General features: G+C 58.1%; 1 protein-coding gene across 2 annotated transcripts; it reads left to right on the forward strand.

The window, feature by feature from the left end:
* The first annotated feature begins 1,782 nt into the window (after nt 1–1,782).
* ITM2C (integral membrane protein 2C) lies at nt 1,783–15,286 on the forward strand. 2 transcript variants are annotated; one of them, XM_036858071.1, is made up of 6 exons: nt 1,784–2,030; nt 9,623–9,763; nt 11,793–11,981; nt 12,688–12,798; nt 13,359–13,509; nt 14,030–15,286. In XM_036858071.1, exons 1-6 carry the CDS (start codon nt 1,902–1,904, stop codon nt 14,119–14,121), a joined length of 813 nt encoding a protein of 270 aa, XP_036713966.1. In that variant the 5' UTR covers nt 1,784–1,901; the 3' UTR covers nt 14,122–15,286. The 2 variants fall into 2 exon arrangements, with proteins under 2 accessions (XP_036713967.1, XP_036713966.1); XM_036858072.1 differs by lacking the exon at nt 9,623–9,763 and having other exon boundaries at nt 1,783–2,030; nt 14,030–14,482.
* The last annotated feature ends 2,205 nt before the right edge of the window (nt 15,287–17,491 follow it).

Raw genomic sequence — 17,491 nt, forward strand, 5'->3', positions numbered from 1 at the left:
CTATAGGATATAGAAATGTATTAATATTTTCTCTCTTATTTATTAGTTAGATCTTCCAGAGATTTGTCTCTTTCTACTGATTTTTTTCAGCAGAACGCTCTCTTTGATATAATTAGCAGGTATAGCCATTATGGAAAACAGTATGAAGGTGCCTCAAAAAATTAAAAATAGAACTACCATATGATCTGGCAGTTCCACTACTGGGGATATAGCCAAAGGAAATGAAATCAGTATCTTGAAAAGATATCCGCACTCCCATGTTCATTGCAGCATTATTCACAATAGCCAAGACATGGAAACAACCTAAGTGTCCATTGGTGGATGACTGGGTAAAGAAGATGTGTGTATATATAAAATAGAATACTATTTAGCTGTAAAAATGAAGAAAATCCTGCCATTTGTGAACAACATGGATGAACCTGGAGGATGTTATGCTAAGTGAAATAAACCAGACAGAGAAAGACAAATACTACGCGTGAACTCATTTGTATGTGGAACCTTAAACAATCTAACTCATAGAACCAGAGACAGCACGGTGGTTACCACAGGCTGGGGGGTGGAGGAAATAAGGAGAGGTTGGTCAAAGGGTACAAACTTTCATTTATAAGATGAATAAGTTCTGGGGAGCTGATAGAACTCGGAGGGTCGTGGGTATACACTTGTCTGAGACCATTGCATTTCCAGTAAGCCGCTCCACTGACCTTCTAGGGCTTAATTACCATCGTTAAGTCTTAAATAACCAGTGCTTTCAATTGTAATAAACCAGATCTTTTTTTAAGAACGGCACTCAACTACTCAATTTGGGGAAAGAGGTAAAACACATGTAAAAGTTCACATTTGCGGTTTTAGTTTTAAAATGAACTGTTGCAGGGGTTGATTCCAGGAGACCTTCCTACTGGGGCCAATCCTGGCTCCTCAACTGGGTTGATGGGGAGTGGGAGGAGTCACAGGTGAGGGCGCGGTGGAGCAGCCCAAAGGCATCCCAAGTAAGATGGGGACTGAGCCTCCAGACACACTGCCCTGCGGGTCTTCCCATCACACTTGCCATAATCCTCCTGCGTGGGTGAGAAATGGCCAGCAGGACCCTTCACTCAGCAACTGAGGCCACAGGTTACACAAGAGAGTCAAAGAGCAGGGGCTGCCTTCATTTCTCTGCTCCCAGTGTCCTCCGCATGCACGCCCAGGAAGGTTCTGCAGGAATTAAGGATGAAGGAAAAAGGATGATGGAGAATGAAAGATGTGTAGATGGATGCAGGATGCAGGATAAAGGCAAGCAGTTGGGCACCTGGCCCTGAAGCCTCCTGCCAGGGCCCAGGACGCGTCGGAAAAGGAAGTGGGAGGAGGGAGCTGTGTGAGCAGGTTCAGTGGGGGCTCCAGCATTTCCAAAGAGGAGGGTATGAAGTGGGATAGAGGGCACCGGGAACTTGTCTAGAAGATGCATTTGCCTGGCAAACACGGTTTTAACAAAAACTGTATGTTCTGGAGATGCTGGTCTTGGAGAGGCAGCTGGAAGGGATAAAGCAGCGATGGGGACTGAGTCCATGCCTGATTGGATGGATGGATGCGATGGATGGATGGAGTGAGTGAGTGAGTGGTTAAGGGAACCTTAGACTTCCCCAGGACGGAGCAGCGCGCCCGGCAGGGGTCACTGCGAGCCCCGCTGGCGGGAAGGGGGCGCAGGCGCGCAGGACGCCAAGGCCCTCCATTGGGGGGGCGGGGGCGGGGGCGGGGGCGGGGGCGGGGGCGGGGCGGGCTGGGGGTGGGGTTAGAGAAAAGGACCCAACGCGATCCAAACTTCCGGTGCCTGCGGAGAGCCGAGCGGCTGCGGTACAGATAGAGGCTGCACAGAGAGCGGCTGCACGGCCGGAGGCTGCAGGGCGGACGCGCGGCCCGGCGCAGCCATGGTGAAGATCAGCTTCCAGCCCGCGGTGGCCGGTATCAAGGGCGACAAGGCCGACAAGGCCGACAAGGCTTCGGCCTCGGCCCCGGCGCCCTCCCCAGCCGCTGAGATCCTGCTGACGCCGGCTCGGGTGAGAGGGACCGGGGGTCTCAGGCAGGGGGCGGGGTGTCAAAGCGCGCCTTGCCGGCTTCGGCGACTACCCGAGGCGCATCGGGACCCCGGAGCCTCGAGCGGAGCGGGGGTGGGATTCCGGAATGGGTCAGCCATCCCAAAGTGGGGAGGGGCCTTGGGTCCTGGCCTTCAGCGGCAGCCGAAAGCGTAAGTCTGAAGAATGGGAGGGGGTCCGAGTCGCTGGTCCCAGGTGAGGAAGCGCTCAAGGTCTCTTCCAAAAGTGGACCGAGCCCTAGGCGCCTGGCCCCAGAATAGGGGAGGGAGCTGGTCCGGAGAGGTTCGAGGAATGTCGGTGGGGGTATGTGTGTCTGGTTCCAATCATGGAGGAGGGGCCGCGGGTCGAGTCCCCAGGTGGGGGATGGGAGGAGGGTTGGACATTGTTTCCCCAAAGTAGGGCGGTGGGTTGTGATTGGTGGGGAATGGGGAGAGGGGGTCTGGTGCCAACGAAGGGGGCGGGACTATTGATTGCGTCCCAAACGGGGGACTGCTGGGGGCAAGGGATGTGCTGTTAGTCTGCACCTGAATTGGTGGACCAGAAAGTGATGATACGTGAAATGGAGATAAACCAGAATCCGCCTGGCCGCACGTCCGGGATTCGAGATTCGGGGTTACGAGACTTGGATGCCCTGATCCCACCGCCCCCCCCTCCCCCCGCCGCCTGGGCCTTCCTGCCCTCTTCCTTCCCCTCCCGGCTCCCTCGCGCACTGGGCTACCCCCTCCACCCCGCGGTGCCCTGGTGCCCTCTAGCACCCAGGCTGAGCTTTGTGGAGGCGGGCCTCGGTGCACCCCGCCCCCTCCAGTGGCCTCCCCTCCTCCTCTTTCCCTCCGGCCTGGGGGAGAGGAGGCATTTCCGCCGTGGAAAACTGTCTGAGTTGCGTGGAGTCCGACCGGAGGAGGGCCCAGAGGGGGCAGGACGCGTGGCGGGCAAGGAGGGGAGGGAGAGAGAGCTGGTCCAGCCTGGCTCTGTGGTGCCTCGGTAGAGGCGTCTACGCTGCTTCCACGCGGCCGTCGCTCCTGGCGTTCTTGGGGCGCGCCAAGCTCCCGTCCCCCCGCTCCCCCTTCCCGTTGCTGGCTTATGGGAAGTCTTCCTCAGCGCCAAGGCCCCTCCCCAAGTTGATGGCTCAAACTAAACCTTGCTTGGGGGTATGGGAGGGTGGGTGCTTCAGGATGACCTGTGCCCTGGAAGAGAGGACACAGGAGAGGGTCCTCAGAGGTGGGTGTTATAGCCAGAGCAAAGATACCTAAGTGGGGAGTTCCAGGAAGAGCCTTGGCACGCTCCCCTGCCCTGGTGTGCCCGCTGCAGCATCAGTGACCCCCAGGGCTGGGTTTGCGGGGGGAGAGGGGTTGCTCTGCAGCCCCCACCAGAGCAGCTCCATCTTCTTCTGATGCTTAGATGGGGGGGACACTTCATAGTTGAAGGCATGGCCTGCAGCTTTAAAAGTTTGCAGGGGGCCCTTTAAACTTCCTTCCTCTCTTCCACTTAGCCCCTGGAGGGTGCAGGGCTGGGGGCCCAAGGCAGCACCCTCACCCCTGTCTTCTCCCAGCTGCTACTCCCAGGGCCGGGCACCCAGCTGAGGCCTGGAAAACTGGACCCTGCCTCCAAAAGCTGTAGGATTCGGGCAGGAGGGAGGACCAGCCAGACAGTGGAAGGATGGATTTCAAACTCCACCCGAAGGTCTGCCGAATTTCACAGGAGTGGCACATTCTCTGCCAGCAGCCTGCTGACGGTGTCAGGCGGGATGGCAGATGCCAGCATTGCCTTGGCGGTAACTGACATCCAGCTTCTGGCTCCCAAGTCAAGCGTCCTCTCTTCCCCCTCATCCAGCGTGAAATGGAAATATCAACATTTTCCCTGTGCTGTTTTCATTGGCTTCGAGCCTGCTGAGTGTGCCTCCCCCCCAGACCTTGTTAGTTGAGTAGGGTCCCCTGGCTCTCTTAATTGGCAAGGGGGAGCGATGGGGCCCCAGGAGGAGGATTAAAATCCCAGCCCCTTTAGGACAGATCTGCTTATTAGTAAACTTTCACAGCTCACTGGCTCTCAGGGGATCAGGGGAGGCTTTTGGGTGTCGCATGTTGGCTCTGCCAGTCGCCTGGTGGAATCGGAGCCTTGGGAAGAGAGTTCACTTCTGTGAGCCTCTTGTGGCCTCGCCTGGCCAGTGGGTACGTTTCCCCCACATCCAGTGCCCGACGTAGAGCAAGCACCCCCATTCTTGCCTCCTACCTCGCCCAGTAAGCTCGGCAGGCGCCCGGCATTCACAGTAGCCCAGGACAGCGTCAACCCGGGGCAGGCAGACTGGGAGGCCCCAGGAGCTGCTTCAAGACAGGGCATGTGGGTTTGTCCCGTGCTGATGGGCCTGCCACAGGAAAGCTTATCAGAAGGTCTGTTCTGGCTGGGGGTGACCCTGGAACCCTCCTTGGTTACTGAACTGGACTCGAAAATAAGATTTAAAGCCCTGGAAGGACCACCCGATGAACAGATGAGTTCACGAGTGCCTTTCACCAATGACCCACCCTCTAGCTGTCCTAATAAAATTTCAACCTGTGTGCAGGCCCCAGGGGCCAGGGTAGGGCGGCAGGAGCACTCTCACACTGGGCCTCCCCCTGCTTCTGAGTGAAAACTGAAACAAGGAGGATTTTGTCCCCAGACATGCCGCTGGAAGGAAGTGCCTCGGTGGGCCAGGAAGGGATGGGTGTGAGGGCCCAGCTGCGCCTCCAGCTGCCCACCCTCCCCACGTGGTGCTTGCCTCCCGGATAATGCTGCGCTGATGGGCAGCTGGCAGCAAGCCAGCCTGGAAAGTGGGCTGCACGGGAAGCACCCCCTCTTAGTACGCTCTGGCCGGGTCACTCTTCCCCTTTGGAGGCCCCCTGGCCTGCCCTGGGCCTCTCAGCCCAGTTCCCCTCTCCCCACCATCTGCCTGTGTCTTTGCTCCCCCATGTGTGCGCACGCCAGCACACACACACACACACACACACACACACACACACACAGAGCCAGGTGTGGGCACGTAGAGACTCGTGAACAGTCGGGCCTGGGGGCCTGCAAGAGGAGAGAAACATGTACAATACAGTCGTCTCAGCGCTGTAATTTTCTCCTTGGCTTTTGCCTTTGATTAATGGCCCCTGTGTCACCCCCTCCCCCAGCCCGCATACCTGGGGATCAGATTTCACTTTCCTCGTCCTGGCCTCAGGTCCTCGGCAGGAGGGAGCTGAGTCTCCTGGAGTGGTTGGGGGAGGGTCCTGCCCCAGTGCCCCATCCCCGCCAGCCCTGCGGCCTGGGCCAAGAGGACCTTGGTGAATGGGCAGTCCTGCCCTTTGCCCGCCTGCCCTGGGCCTTCCCTGAGGGGCTGTGGCGTCTGGACTTGCGCCACAGTGGCTTTTCTGCTTTCTCTCTCATTTCCCTCTCTTCTCTGTTCTCCCCGCGGCCCATCCTTGCATGTTTCAAGGCTGTCAGCAGATTGCCACAGAGGATGAGTTTCTCTTCCCATAAAAAAAATGTTTATGGTAAGAGCAGCGAGGCGCAGCCCCTGCAGTGTCTCTGAGCTGTGTCTCCCCCAGGAGAGCTCTTCCAGCCACAGCTCTGCTTCTCGTCCTCCCCAGCCTTTGTTCTCTGGGGTCTCACCTTGACTGTCAGGAGCAGAACAGAAGAGGGAATCTGCCTGGCCCAGCCAAGCAGCGCAGAGCAGAGCGCTGTGGAGAGCGTCTCGGGGTCCACGCCCTTCTTCCTCACACGGCCTGCACCGTGGGCACCAGTGGGTCACAGGGCAGGAGTGGGTTTCCCTGATGACAGGTTCACGATGCCTTGTCCGCATTTACCCAGCTGACGTCTGTACGTCTGAGCGCAGCTCTGCGTGCTCGGTGGGCAGAGGCCCAGCCCCGCCCCCCCCCCCCCCCCCCCGACCCCTGCTAGGCTTGTCTGTCTGTCTCGCTCTCTGGTGCCCTTGCCTTTGTGGTCTGCAGCCTGGGAAAGGAAGATGCTGAGGAGGGGGCACTGGCGCTGGGGAGGTGAGGCGACACCCGCCCCCAGCAGCCTGCGACTGTAGTTAATCTGCTTGCAGTTAATTTCGACATCGTTACCGAGGGAAGGTAGCTGGGGAGCTCTGTCCGTGAGCCCTGCGGGTCTTCTGAGCTAATGCTTAAGTTGGCTGAGTTCCCCCTGACTCTTCGGGCCCTGGCTTCGCCGAATCATTTAAGGAGCTCCACCGCAGGCTCCGTGAAACAGGCAGGCCGAGGCCTGGGCCCCTCTCGGGTCCCCGGACATGTGGCCCACGTGCCCCACACGAGTGCACAGCGAGGCCTGTGGCTCAGGAAGCCCAGTTGCCATGGAAACAGTATTTTTCTACTTTCTGGAAGCCCCCCAGGATCCTAAGGGGTGAGGCCCGAGGTTCCAGCCCAGGCTGCCTACAGGCTTCCCAGAGGCCTCTGAGGGCTGACCTTTCAAGCACTGACAACGAGGGCAGGATTCAGGGGCCTCCCGCCCACGTGGGGCTTTACGTCCCAGTCCCAGTGCCTCTGTCTCGAAGCCGGGACACCAGCAGCCTCTGGGCCTGCTTTCCCTTCCATCCCCCCTGCTCAGCCATGATGCTTCTGGGGGTTTGGCCTCCGCATGCCAGGCAGAGGGGTGTCGGGTAGGGAGGGGAGCAGGGCCTGAGCCGTGGGTGTGCCCTAGAGGTGTCAGTAGGAGCAGGATAGGAAGCCACTGTCCACTGCTCTGGGAAAGGGGGGCATCCCCAGCCTTCACAGGGACCCCCACAGAGGCGTGTGAGGACACAGGGTGGCATCCAGGGGTCCCGGCTGGAGACTGTCCTCAGCCACGTTAGCCTTGCCTCATTTTCCTCTGGAGCCGCTCCTCACTCTCCGTCCTCCCTGACCTCCTCCTCCCCACCTGGGGCAGCCTGGCCCCCCTGCCCGGCCCCTCCCCCAGGCACATAGAAACACCTGACCCAGCCGGGAGCAGAAAGGCAGCTCTAAAACTGGTAGGCCTCGCCTTGTCTGTGAGCTTCAATTGTGGAGCTGGCCCTCGGGCTCTTGCTTTGTAGCCCATTGACTTTTTTTTGTTTTCTGGTTTTTTTAAAAGCGATTCTCATAAGCTTGCTTTTGCTCCTCTGGTTTTCCCGAACGAACAAACGCAGGAGCAAAGCATGGCCACTGTGCAGCCTTGACAGCTGGCTGGTGGTGGCCGTCACAAAAGAAAAAGGAGAGCTTTAGCTGATAAAGATCTGGTGTTTTTATCTAACACTTTATCCTTTACAAAGGGCTTTCAGGGTCTCTGTCTCCTTCAATCCCCACAAAACCGTGTCAGGAAGAGTCTGCTCACATTTCACAGGAGGACCAGCAGAGGGTCGGAGGGTCAGCAGGCTGGGATGCTCCCACGCACGGATCGCAGCCGCTGCTGGGGGCCTCCGGGTCCCTGCAGCCCCACTGCTCTCGCTGAATACAAATGTTGTGCCCCCAGGGCAGGATTCCCGGTGGGTGTGGCGCCTGGCCTTTCTTCTGCGTCACCCACCTTTCCTTAGGACCCACTGAGGATGGCTGGAGCCCCTGGGTGGCTTGTTCCTGCGAGACGCTGGCAGAGCTTGGTCATCGGGTCGCCCCGTCCTGGGCTGATCCCGGGAGCCCGTTGGAAAGTCAAAACGCTTGCAGTCCCCCACCCCCTCCCACTGGCAGCTGTCCCTGGAGGCCCTGTGGGCAGTGGCCACCCAAGTGTGCCAGTGACCTTGGTTATTGCCCCCAGGGAGCCCCAGCATGCCGAGGAGATGCCAGCCAGGGGGGTGGTCTCACCAGGTGCTTCTCCGGTGTCGATCGCAGCACCCCTGCAGCGGGGCCAGGGTGGGGAGAGGCCCCAGGCCTGCAGATGGCCCAGCCTGTGAGGGGGTATGGCATGGGCCGGGTCACCTCTCCATCCTGTGTCTCCATCCCATGGTGCTGGAGGCTGCGGGCCACTGGCCTGGTGATACATGTGCCTCGTGATGGGGGGCGGGGTGTGTCTTTCAGGCATTTTCTCCCCTTTTCCTGCGGGAAGGGTGTGGGGAGAGAGGAGGGCCCCAAGCAGGGAGGCGTCACCCGCTCTGACGGCATGCGCGTCTGCTCCCTGAGGCCGAGGCCCCACACCCCCACGTGCCCCAGCACAGCAGGCTCTGCACCCCACCCCTACCAGCCTGGGCCCCCTGTGTGCCCTGAGAATAAAGGCCTGGCCTGGGTAACTTGGGCCTGAACCATGTCCGCACTGCCCGCCCTCCCGCTAAGCAGGATGAAGGAAGAGTGGAAGCAACCACAGAGGGCTAAGCAGACGGTGAGCGGCGGAGCCGGAGTGAGAAGGTCCGGCTCCCCGCCTGCCCCCCGCCTCTGCCACGGCTCCTCGAGGTTGGCGGGGGCACTGGCCTCTACCCTCACCCGGCTGCATCCGGGCACCGTGGAGGAGGGACTGAATGGTGGATCCCAGAGGCAGAGCCAGGCCTGGGGCTTTTGCAACATCTCCAGTGTGAAGGAGGCCCGGGTTAGGGCAGGGGTGCCGGCGAGGAAGGGCATAAAGACAAGCGACGGCCGAGGTCACACAGCTGGGAAGAGCCTGAGTCAGGAGATTCTCAGTCCGGTGCTCCAGGGAAAGCGGGGCTGCTGAGTTTTACACACACCTCCATCCACTGGCCCAGACGTGTGTGGACTGGAGTCGGGTCAGCTTGGCTTGCTGCTTCTTGGCAGTCCTGCAGCTGCCGTCCCGAACCTGAGCCTGGCTCCCCAGGGAGGGTTTTTCCAGGAACCTCCTGCCCTGGCCTCCCTGCCGGCAGCCACGTTTCCCTCCTGGCAGAGGCTTCCGGAAGCCTCCAGACTTCACCCTGCGGGCCCTGCTCCTGACAGCCTGCTCGACACCAGTGCCCGTGTGATGCCATCGCCGCCCCGGCAGGCTGACCTCTGCCCAGGGCTGCCGGAGGGCGCGCGCTTGCGTGCACAGACCCCGTGGGCCTCCCGGGGCCCTGTCCCCACTGGTCAGCCATTGTTTCCCGCCGCAGCTTCCGCGGAAGAGCCCAGCAGGCTCCCCACCCCCGCTGTCCCCATTCTGGTCCCTCTGGGCACTCCAGCTTTCAGGTGCATCTTGTCACTTCCTACCTCAAAAGCCTTCCTTGGTCCCCACTGCCCAGAGCAGCGGCTCCCGCCCGCCCAGTGACTCCAGCTCCTACAGGTTCCTGGGCCTGGCTCAGTCACCAAGGCCATGTCTGTGCCTCCCCCCTCTCTACGTTCGAAAGAATCTACTGTGGTCACAAGTGGCATAACGAAGGGGACTAATGGCGTGGGTGATTCAAAACATGCTTGCTTAGTCCCCGTGGGTCCAAGGTGGGGCTCCGTTTCTCTTTAGATGGGAACAGCCGGGGGTCCTGGTAATGCTTTCCTTTCCTTCCAGAGACAATGCTCTGTGTGTCCTGAGCGTTGTCCCCCCCTCCCTTTGCTCCAAGGCTCCTTCCCAGCCAGCAGCGTGAGGTCTCATTTCGGGAAAGGGGTGGCGGGCATTCCCAGGGGTGCGGGACCACCACGGGGCTGACCCTGCACTGCTGTCCCCAGGAGGAGCGGCCCCCCTACCACCGCTACAAGAAGGGGAGCTCTGTGGGCGGCTTGTGCTACCTGTCGATGGGCATGGTCGTGCTGCTCATGGGCCTCGTGTTCGCCTCTGTCTACATCTACAGATACTTCTTCCTCGCTCAGGTGAGGCGGGGCGGAGGGAGGCGGGGCCTTGGAGAAAGAGTGGCGTTTCAGAGAGGGAAGGACGAGTGTTTGCGGTGGGTGGGAGCTGGCAGGAGCGGGCACTGTGAACGGCGCAGAGCCAGGTGCTCGGGGCTGTGAGGAGAGGGCAGCAGGAAGCCCTGGACATGACCCCTAGGTGGGAGGGGTGCCCAGGCAAGCCCAGAAGACCTGCATCCTTCTCCTCCCTGGTCTTGGTCCAGGAGACAGGACCGGGTCCCCGTCTTCTGACTGCCACGGGCTCCAGAGGAGTGTCCTTACCTATCTCTTTGGATGCATCTGAGGCTGACAGGGAGCTCTCCCAGGAGCACCGTCGGTGATGGGGGAGCCGGGATCGGAATCTGGGCTGTGAGGTCCACAGCCCCTTCCCACAGCGTCACCCCAGGTCATTAGCACCAGAAACTCAGGTGCAACAGAAATTGGAACTCTGCAGTCCCTTCAGAGCCCAGCCCCTGTGCCCATGGGTCTTGCTCTAAGGACTTACATTCCATGTGTGGACATTTGGGCTATAAACCGTGAAGGGTGGAGGGTGGCTTATAGACGGTCACCTCCACCTACGATCACACCCTGGTTATCTGCTCACACAACCAATCTGTGCACGAAGCTGGGCCAAAGAACTGGTCGTGGTCACAGCAACCTTGCGATCAGCCCAGGCCTGGGGAGGGAGGCAGGGCCACCAAGCTCTCAGAACTGAAAGTAGTTAAATGAAAGGTTGCCTAATAGAATAACCATAAACATAACGAATGGGGAATCTCGGTGACAAAAAGGTTGGGAATTGCCAGTCATTTATGACCCAAGTGACCTCTTCCCACCCTCAAGCACTGGGCTTTGACTTTGTTGTCATCCAGTTTTTCTACGGTGGAAATGACTGAAGAGTTTGCAGTCCATGTGACCTTACCCTGGAAACCTCAGCTGCCCTCCGTCCATGGCCTGCTTCCCCACCTGTTCCTGGTTCTCACTTTCTGGGGACTTTTCATGTTGCGGCTGTGGCCCTGCCCTGGACCTCCCCTCTGATCCCAGCCCCCCTCATGCCCTCTTGGGGTTCCTCACCCCACCCCAATTCCCAGGGAGTAGGGGAACCTCAGAGCAGCCTCTGGGTCTACGCCCTGGAACAGTATGATTCACGTGTGATGACTCATCCTTCTGGGACGGCTTACACTAAAACAGAGAAAAGGGTGTCTGCCCATCATGGGCCGGACCTGGAGGAGGCCCTGGAGAAGCAGGAGGGGCCCGCGGTCCACCGGTCAGTCACGCAGCCTCAGTCATGCCAGGCTGCCTCCCTTCCCTTACTGATGGAGTGATTAGGCGTGCCCCTCAGATAGGGGACACCGTGTTTGTGTAGGTTTCTCAGGAAGCACAGGATCCAGGGAAGGTGGTGGGTCCTTGCTTGAGGTTGGACACGGTGCCACCAGAATCTGATAACAGGGCTGCCTCTCAGCTCCTACCCCTTCCTCCCGTGCCCTCCAAGGTCTGCAGGGCCTCGCAAAGGGGGCAAGAAGGGCGGGCGAGCACCCCTTGGTGGTGGCGGAGGGTGGCACCCTGCAGGGCCCAGCCTGTCCAATCCAGAGTCCCCCTGTTTGCCCCTGAGGACACCCCTCCGACCCCAGGCTCTTTCTCAGGTGTCTGTCCCCCCACTGGTCTGCCCCATTTCCCAGCCATAGACTCGTGGACTCAGAGGCCAGAAGGGGCCTGAGGGGTCACCTTGTTTTACAGATGGGGAAACTGAGGCCCAGAGAGGTCATCCTCCTAGGAACTGGCAGACCCGGCTCACCCTCCCTGACTCCCCATGTTTCTTAGTTTCTCCATCTGTGAAATGGGTGTCACAGACCCATCCTCCCTGCCTCCCCAGGCCTTCAGAGCTGGGAGTGGTTCGGCAGGCAGCAGTAGTCTCACGGAGGGCGCCGTGTGACCAGACTCACTCACTCTCTCTCTCTCTCTCTCTCTCTCTCTCTCCCCCCCCCCCTCCCTCCCCCCGCCCCCCCGCCTTGCTCAGCTGGCCCGAGACAACTTCTTCCACTGTGGCGTCCTCTACGAGGACTCCCTGTCCTCCCAGGTCCGCACTCGCATGGAGCTGGAGGAGGACGTAAAGATCTACCTCGAGGAGAACTACGAGCGCATCAACGTGCCGGTGCCCCAGTTTGGGGGCGGTGACCCCGCAGACATCATCCACGACTTCCAGCGGGTGAGGCGACTTCCCGCGGGTGAGGCCGGCCAGGGACCGGGGCGGGGGCGGCGAGGAGGGCGCCACAAGGAGGAACAGGTGTGAAAGGAGAATGCCCACGCCCCTTGTACAAACTTGGAGTACATACCGTGTCATATAAACCATGGAGTAGATATCTATGGTTTAGGTCAATCAGGGATTTAAAGAGACCGCTTTTATCATATACGTCATGCGGTTGTCACTGAATGTGAACTAGTCATGGTTGATTTTCTCCTTGGCCACCTGACAGCTGCTGGCTGTAACGGGCGAGGCCAGTGTTCCTTTTTACTGAGCTCTTTCCGTGTTGACATCTTACCGAGATGCAGCACACGGCGCTGGGAGGAGCATCTCTCGCTGGGGGTCCAGGCTGTCCATAGGGGTGGCGGGACCTCCCAGCTTTGGTGAGATGCACAGGTGGGACGTTGCCCTGAAATTCGAACCTCAGCTGTATACCCCCAAGAAGAATCCTTGTCACGACCGAAGCATTTAATAGTGTTTTCATCTAGTGAGTGGAACCTGCTACAAACACAGGCTAGGAGAGGAGCGGGAGAAGGGGGCCCCGCCCCGGTGCTGAGGAATCTGGGTGCGTCACGGGCGCGGTGGGCGCGGTGGGGTTCGTGCCTCGTACAGCCCGCCGGGGCCAGTCCCTCGCCTGCGGAGACTGACGCGGCCCCCTCTTCCTGTTCAGGGTCTCACTGCCTATCACGACATCTCCCTGGACAAGTGCTATGTCATTGAGCTCAACACCACCATCGTGCTGCCCCCTCGCAACTTCTGGGAGCTCCTCATGAACGTGAAGGTGAGCGGGGCCCCGGCAGCATCTTGTCCCTCCCTTGCCCCCCCTCCATGAGACAAGGGAAGGATGGGGGGCCTGGCGTTGCTGTCAGCTGGGCCCAGCACCCCAGGTTGGTCCCCCCGCCTCCAGCTCCCTTCTCCCACATTCAGAGTCAACACCTCTCCTTTCTGCCCCCCCCCAGCCTCCCCCTTCTGCCTCCCTCACTTGGGAAGAACCCCAAGACCAGCTTCCTTAGTGTTCATGGCCATGCCCCACGTCGCCCCGTGTCAGCAGTGCAGGGAGGAGATGGGGGCCATGCCCCCGAGGGGCGCTCCCCCTAGGGTGGGAGACCAGACTCGCACACACGTGACTCACGGCAGTGCAGGTGCAGGTGCAGGAAGTGCCTGGGGACGTCAGAAAGGCGCGCCGTGCGGCCTCTGGATGAGGAGGTGGGCGTGTTGGATGGGCACTGCAGGCGCTGGGGGCTCAAGTGCAGAAGGAGGGAGGCGAGGGCAGTGGGCAGTCAGGGACCGAGAGCGGCGAACCCTGGTACTGACCCAGTGCTGGGGCCGCTCCCTTTGCAGAGGGGGACCTACCTCCCGCAGACGTACATCATCCAGGAGGAGATGGTGGTCACGGAGCACGTCAGTGACAAGGAGGCCCTGGGCTCCTTCATCTACCACCTGTGCAGCGGGAAGGACACCTACCGGCTTCGGCGCAGGGCCACCCGGAGGCGTGAGTGGCTGACTCCACCCACCTTGGCCCCTGCCCTGAGCTCCAAACCACGGCCACCCTCTGGCAGTGCCTGGCCGAGTAGCTGGAGACCAGCTGTCAGAGAGCTCAGACTGTAGCAGCAGTAATAGCAGCTAATGAGCACTTACTCTGTGCCAGGCACTGCTTTACACTCTTTACGTCCTCCTCAGAGAGTGTAAGTTATCATCGTCCTCATCCTTGTCATCATTATTCTTGCCGCTCCTTTTAAAGATGAGGAAACGGAGGCACAGAGAGGTTAAGAAACACCCCTGAGGTCACACAGCAAGAAGGTGGCAGAGCTGGGAGGTCTGACTCCAGCTTTCAAGCTCATGCCGCTTTACTGCGCTGCCTCTGGGTGAAGCTGGGTTTCGCTTCCTGGGCCTCCTCCTCCCCGGCCCGGGTCCTGAGGCCCTGCTCAGGCTCTGAGGCTGGTGGCCTTTGTGGCCCAGCCAGTTCTAGGCCAGCACACAGACCTCACTGGGATTTCTCTGTTCTCTCCCAGGGATCAACAAGCGAGGGGCCAAGAACTGTAACGCCATCCGCCACTTCGAGAACACCTTCGTGGTGGAGACGCTCATCTGCGGGGTGGCGTGAAGCCCCGCCCCTCCCTCCAGGCCCCGCCCCTGCCCTCTTCCATTTTCTCTTCTGGCCACTCTGGCCCTTCCCCTCGCTTAGCTTGTACTTTGGACGCCTTTCCATAGATGTGACGTGTCTTCCCGTTTCTCTCCAGCCCTGCCCGCCTCCCTGTACCAGAGCTGTAACCTCTCAAGGCCTCACCCTCTGCTGCCCTCCTGGGTCTGGGGGATGGAGGGGGCGCCCCAAGATGGTTTCTGTGACCACCATCTTGAGGTCAGGTTCCCCGGGGGCCTGGCCCACAGTTGCAGTGGCAGCCCAAGGGGGAGGACTGGAGGGAAGGGCCAGGCATGCTGGGGCTCTGGCGAGGGGCGGGCTGGGGGCAGGGGGGTGGAGGGGGGTTCAGGAATGTCTGCACAGCTGGGAAAGGCCTGAGAGGCTTTTTCCGTGCACAGCACACTTCCTCCCCTGTCCTGACTCCCGGGCCTGAGCTGAGGCTGGAGGGAACGTACCCAGGGTGGACCCGCCCAGAGCACAAGGGAAGGTGGCTGTCCTGGGGGTCTCCCCAGGACTCCTGTCAGTGCCTTCAGCCCACCAGTGGGAGCCTGGAGTTTGCGGGGTGGGATGAATCCGTCAAGCACAACAATCTCCGGGTGGAACCAAAGAAGGAAGGAGCCAGGGCTGGGGGCCCTGGCCCCCCAGGAGCACAAGCGGGGTCCCCGCGGACACAGCCAGGGAAGGAACAGGGCAGAAGTGGGGGGATCTCTTCCTGTCCACGGCCAGCCCTGCGGGCTGAGCACTGAGCAGGGATGCACCGTGGGTCCTGCCCAGTGGGCGGGGCTCCCCGCTTTCTCCAGCTCGGGGCCGTTTGAGAGGAAAACCGGGGGAAGGGAGGGAGAGCCACCTGGTACTTGTACACCCTGCCTCCTTGTTCTGAAATTCCGTCCCCCTCTGCTTTGGGGGAACACAGCGTTATTTTCCGTTTCCTTCTCACTTTTGCATGTTTTTACTGATGATTCGATGTGCTAACCTTCTCAGCCCTGAGCCCCTGAAGAGGAGGGCTCCGACGCCTCCAGTCAGACTTCGGTGCTCGCTGGAGATGAAACTCTTAAATGCCTTGTATATTTTCTCAATTAGATCTCTTTTCAGAAGTGTCTGTAGAACAATACACATCTTTGACTTGTGATTCTGGCTTGGGAAAGGCGGGTGGGGGGCGCGGGGCGGGGTGTTGGCTTGGTGACGGGTGCGCCTCCAACCCGTAGGCTAGGCAGGTGTCCCTGGGGGGGTGGGGTGCAGGTGGGCGTGGTGGGAGCGGCAGGAAGGAGAAGCTCACTCAGGGCTTGGCGTCTGGTCCCTGAAGAGGTGGGCCTGCTCCGAGGTTCAGCCAAGGAACGTAGGTGTCCCCTTCGTTCTGTCACTCCCCGCCAGGTAGATTCACATTTTACAGGCAAGGGAGGAGGAAAGGGACCGCAGATCATGCAACTTCCCCAAGGTCTGGCTGCTTTTAAGTGCCTATAAACCACCCGTTCAGTTCTACACGGAAGATGACATCATTATTGCTTGTCCTTAAGCACAAGGACGGTGTCGTGTTCGCCACACTTTCTGGGCGATTAGTAACCATCTCGGTGGATCAGAGGTAGGGTTTGGCATGAGTCACAGGGTCACATGCTGCAGAGAAGAAGGGTGTGGGACCTGCCTGGAGCCTTGGCTGAGTGGACCCCAAAGGTGCGACCTGGGTCTTGCCCTGGGGGTAAGGATGGGTGTCTACACCCTTGGCTCACAGACTCGGTAATCCTGCGAAGGATGTAAAAGATTCAAATTATTGCAGACACACCTTGTTCTCAGATTCAAAGGCAATCTTGCAGAGATGTTGGGTTCTGTTACATTTCCCAATCTAAATGCAACGCAGTCACAATTAAAATGCCAACAGGGTTTATTCTTTAACTGACACATTCAGTTATTTGGGGAAAGTAAACATGGGGGATAGCCAGGTAAATCCTGAAAAGCGGGGGAGAACAGTCTCCAAATATAAAATAAAGAGTTTGGTGTAGCAAAGGAAAAGATCAATGAGGCACAATGGAGTGCCCAGAAGTTGATTTAAGTACAAGGAAATTCAGGTTAGTGGGGTACGTGTGGGTTCTTTTTGTTGGAACTGGCTAGTCATTTCGACAAAAAATGAACCTGGGTCCTGCTTCCCTGTAACAAAATTAATTCAAATGTTTTAATTATGAAATGAATCTTAAAAGTACTTGAGATGATTTAAAAGATCATCTTGGAGGAGGGTAATCTTTTTAAGCGTGATACCTACCAGTAATAATAACTTGGACTAATAAAAAATTAAAATTTATGTGCAACAGAACATACCACAAAGTCAAAAGTTTTATAAGTGGCAAGCTGGGGGAGATATTTTAGAAACACAGGACATAAAAGGGCTATTTTCCTTAATATGCTAAGTTCTTATAAATCGATATGAAAAAATGAATAACCCAATAGATAAAGGGGCAGAGAATAGGAGCAGGCAGTTCACAGAGAAATACAAATGGTTCATTGCTCAAACATGAACAGATGTTTAATCACAGTTGCATAGAAAATACAAATCAAAACTAGGGAGATAACAATCTGATAAATTGGGGGGTTTTTCATATTTTATATTGTGAAACATTTAATACGTACAGAATACTATATTTAAATCACCAGCATGTAAGTTGTGAAGTACAATGACCCCACAGCCAACCCACGAAACAGAAGACTGCCAATATCACTGAATTCTTTGCACGTCCCTCTCCCCTTGCTTCTGCATAACAAGCCACCCCAGAACTTGATTCTGCAGGATGGCTGAGTTCCACACTGACTGTTGTCAGCCCTTGTGGGCTAGCTGCTCCCTCGTGCTTTGCACTCAGCTGGAGGCTTCGCTGGGCTGGACCATCCAAAATGGCCCCTACTGTCCAGCGTATGGCTACAAATGGGTGCCAATCAATACCCCGGCCTTCCTTACAGCTTGGCAACTGAGCTCCAAGTGAGGGGAAGGGTAAACTGCCAGTCCTTTTAAAGCCTGGAATCTGAAGATCCAGAATATTACTTTAATGCATTATTGGTCAAAGCAAGTCACCAAAGTAGCCCTGATTTAAGTGGAGGAGAAGTAGACCACCTCCCAATATGGGGAGAAGCATTCATGCTCAGGAGTGAAACGAACTGTTGGCTCCCATGTTCAGAGGCTCCCACATCATCCCAGCCTCTACTTCCACCCCCCACCTCTATATCCTATGAGGGACATTAAAGATACACCTATTTTTAGATCCAAAGACAATCATGAAGATATACCAATTTTCCATCTATTAAGCCAATCTTTGTATATTAATTAACGAATCCAGGTAACTCCTATCCTGAGTTT

Source organism: Balaenoptera musculus, chromosome 7 (genome assembly GCF_009873245.2).
Source record: "Balaenoptera musculus isolate JJ_BM4_2016_0621 chromosome 7, mBalMus1.pri.v3, whole genome shotgun sequence".
NCBI lineage: Eukaryota > Metazoa > Chordata > Mammalia > Artiodactyla > Balaenopteridae > Balaenoptera > Balaenoptera musculus.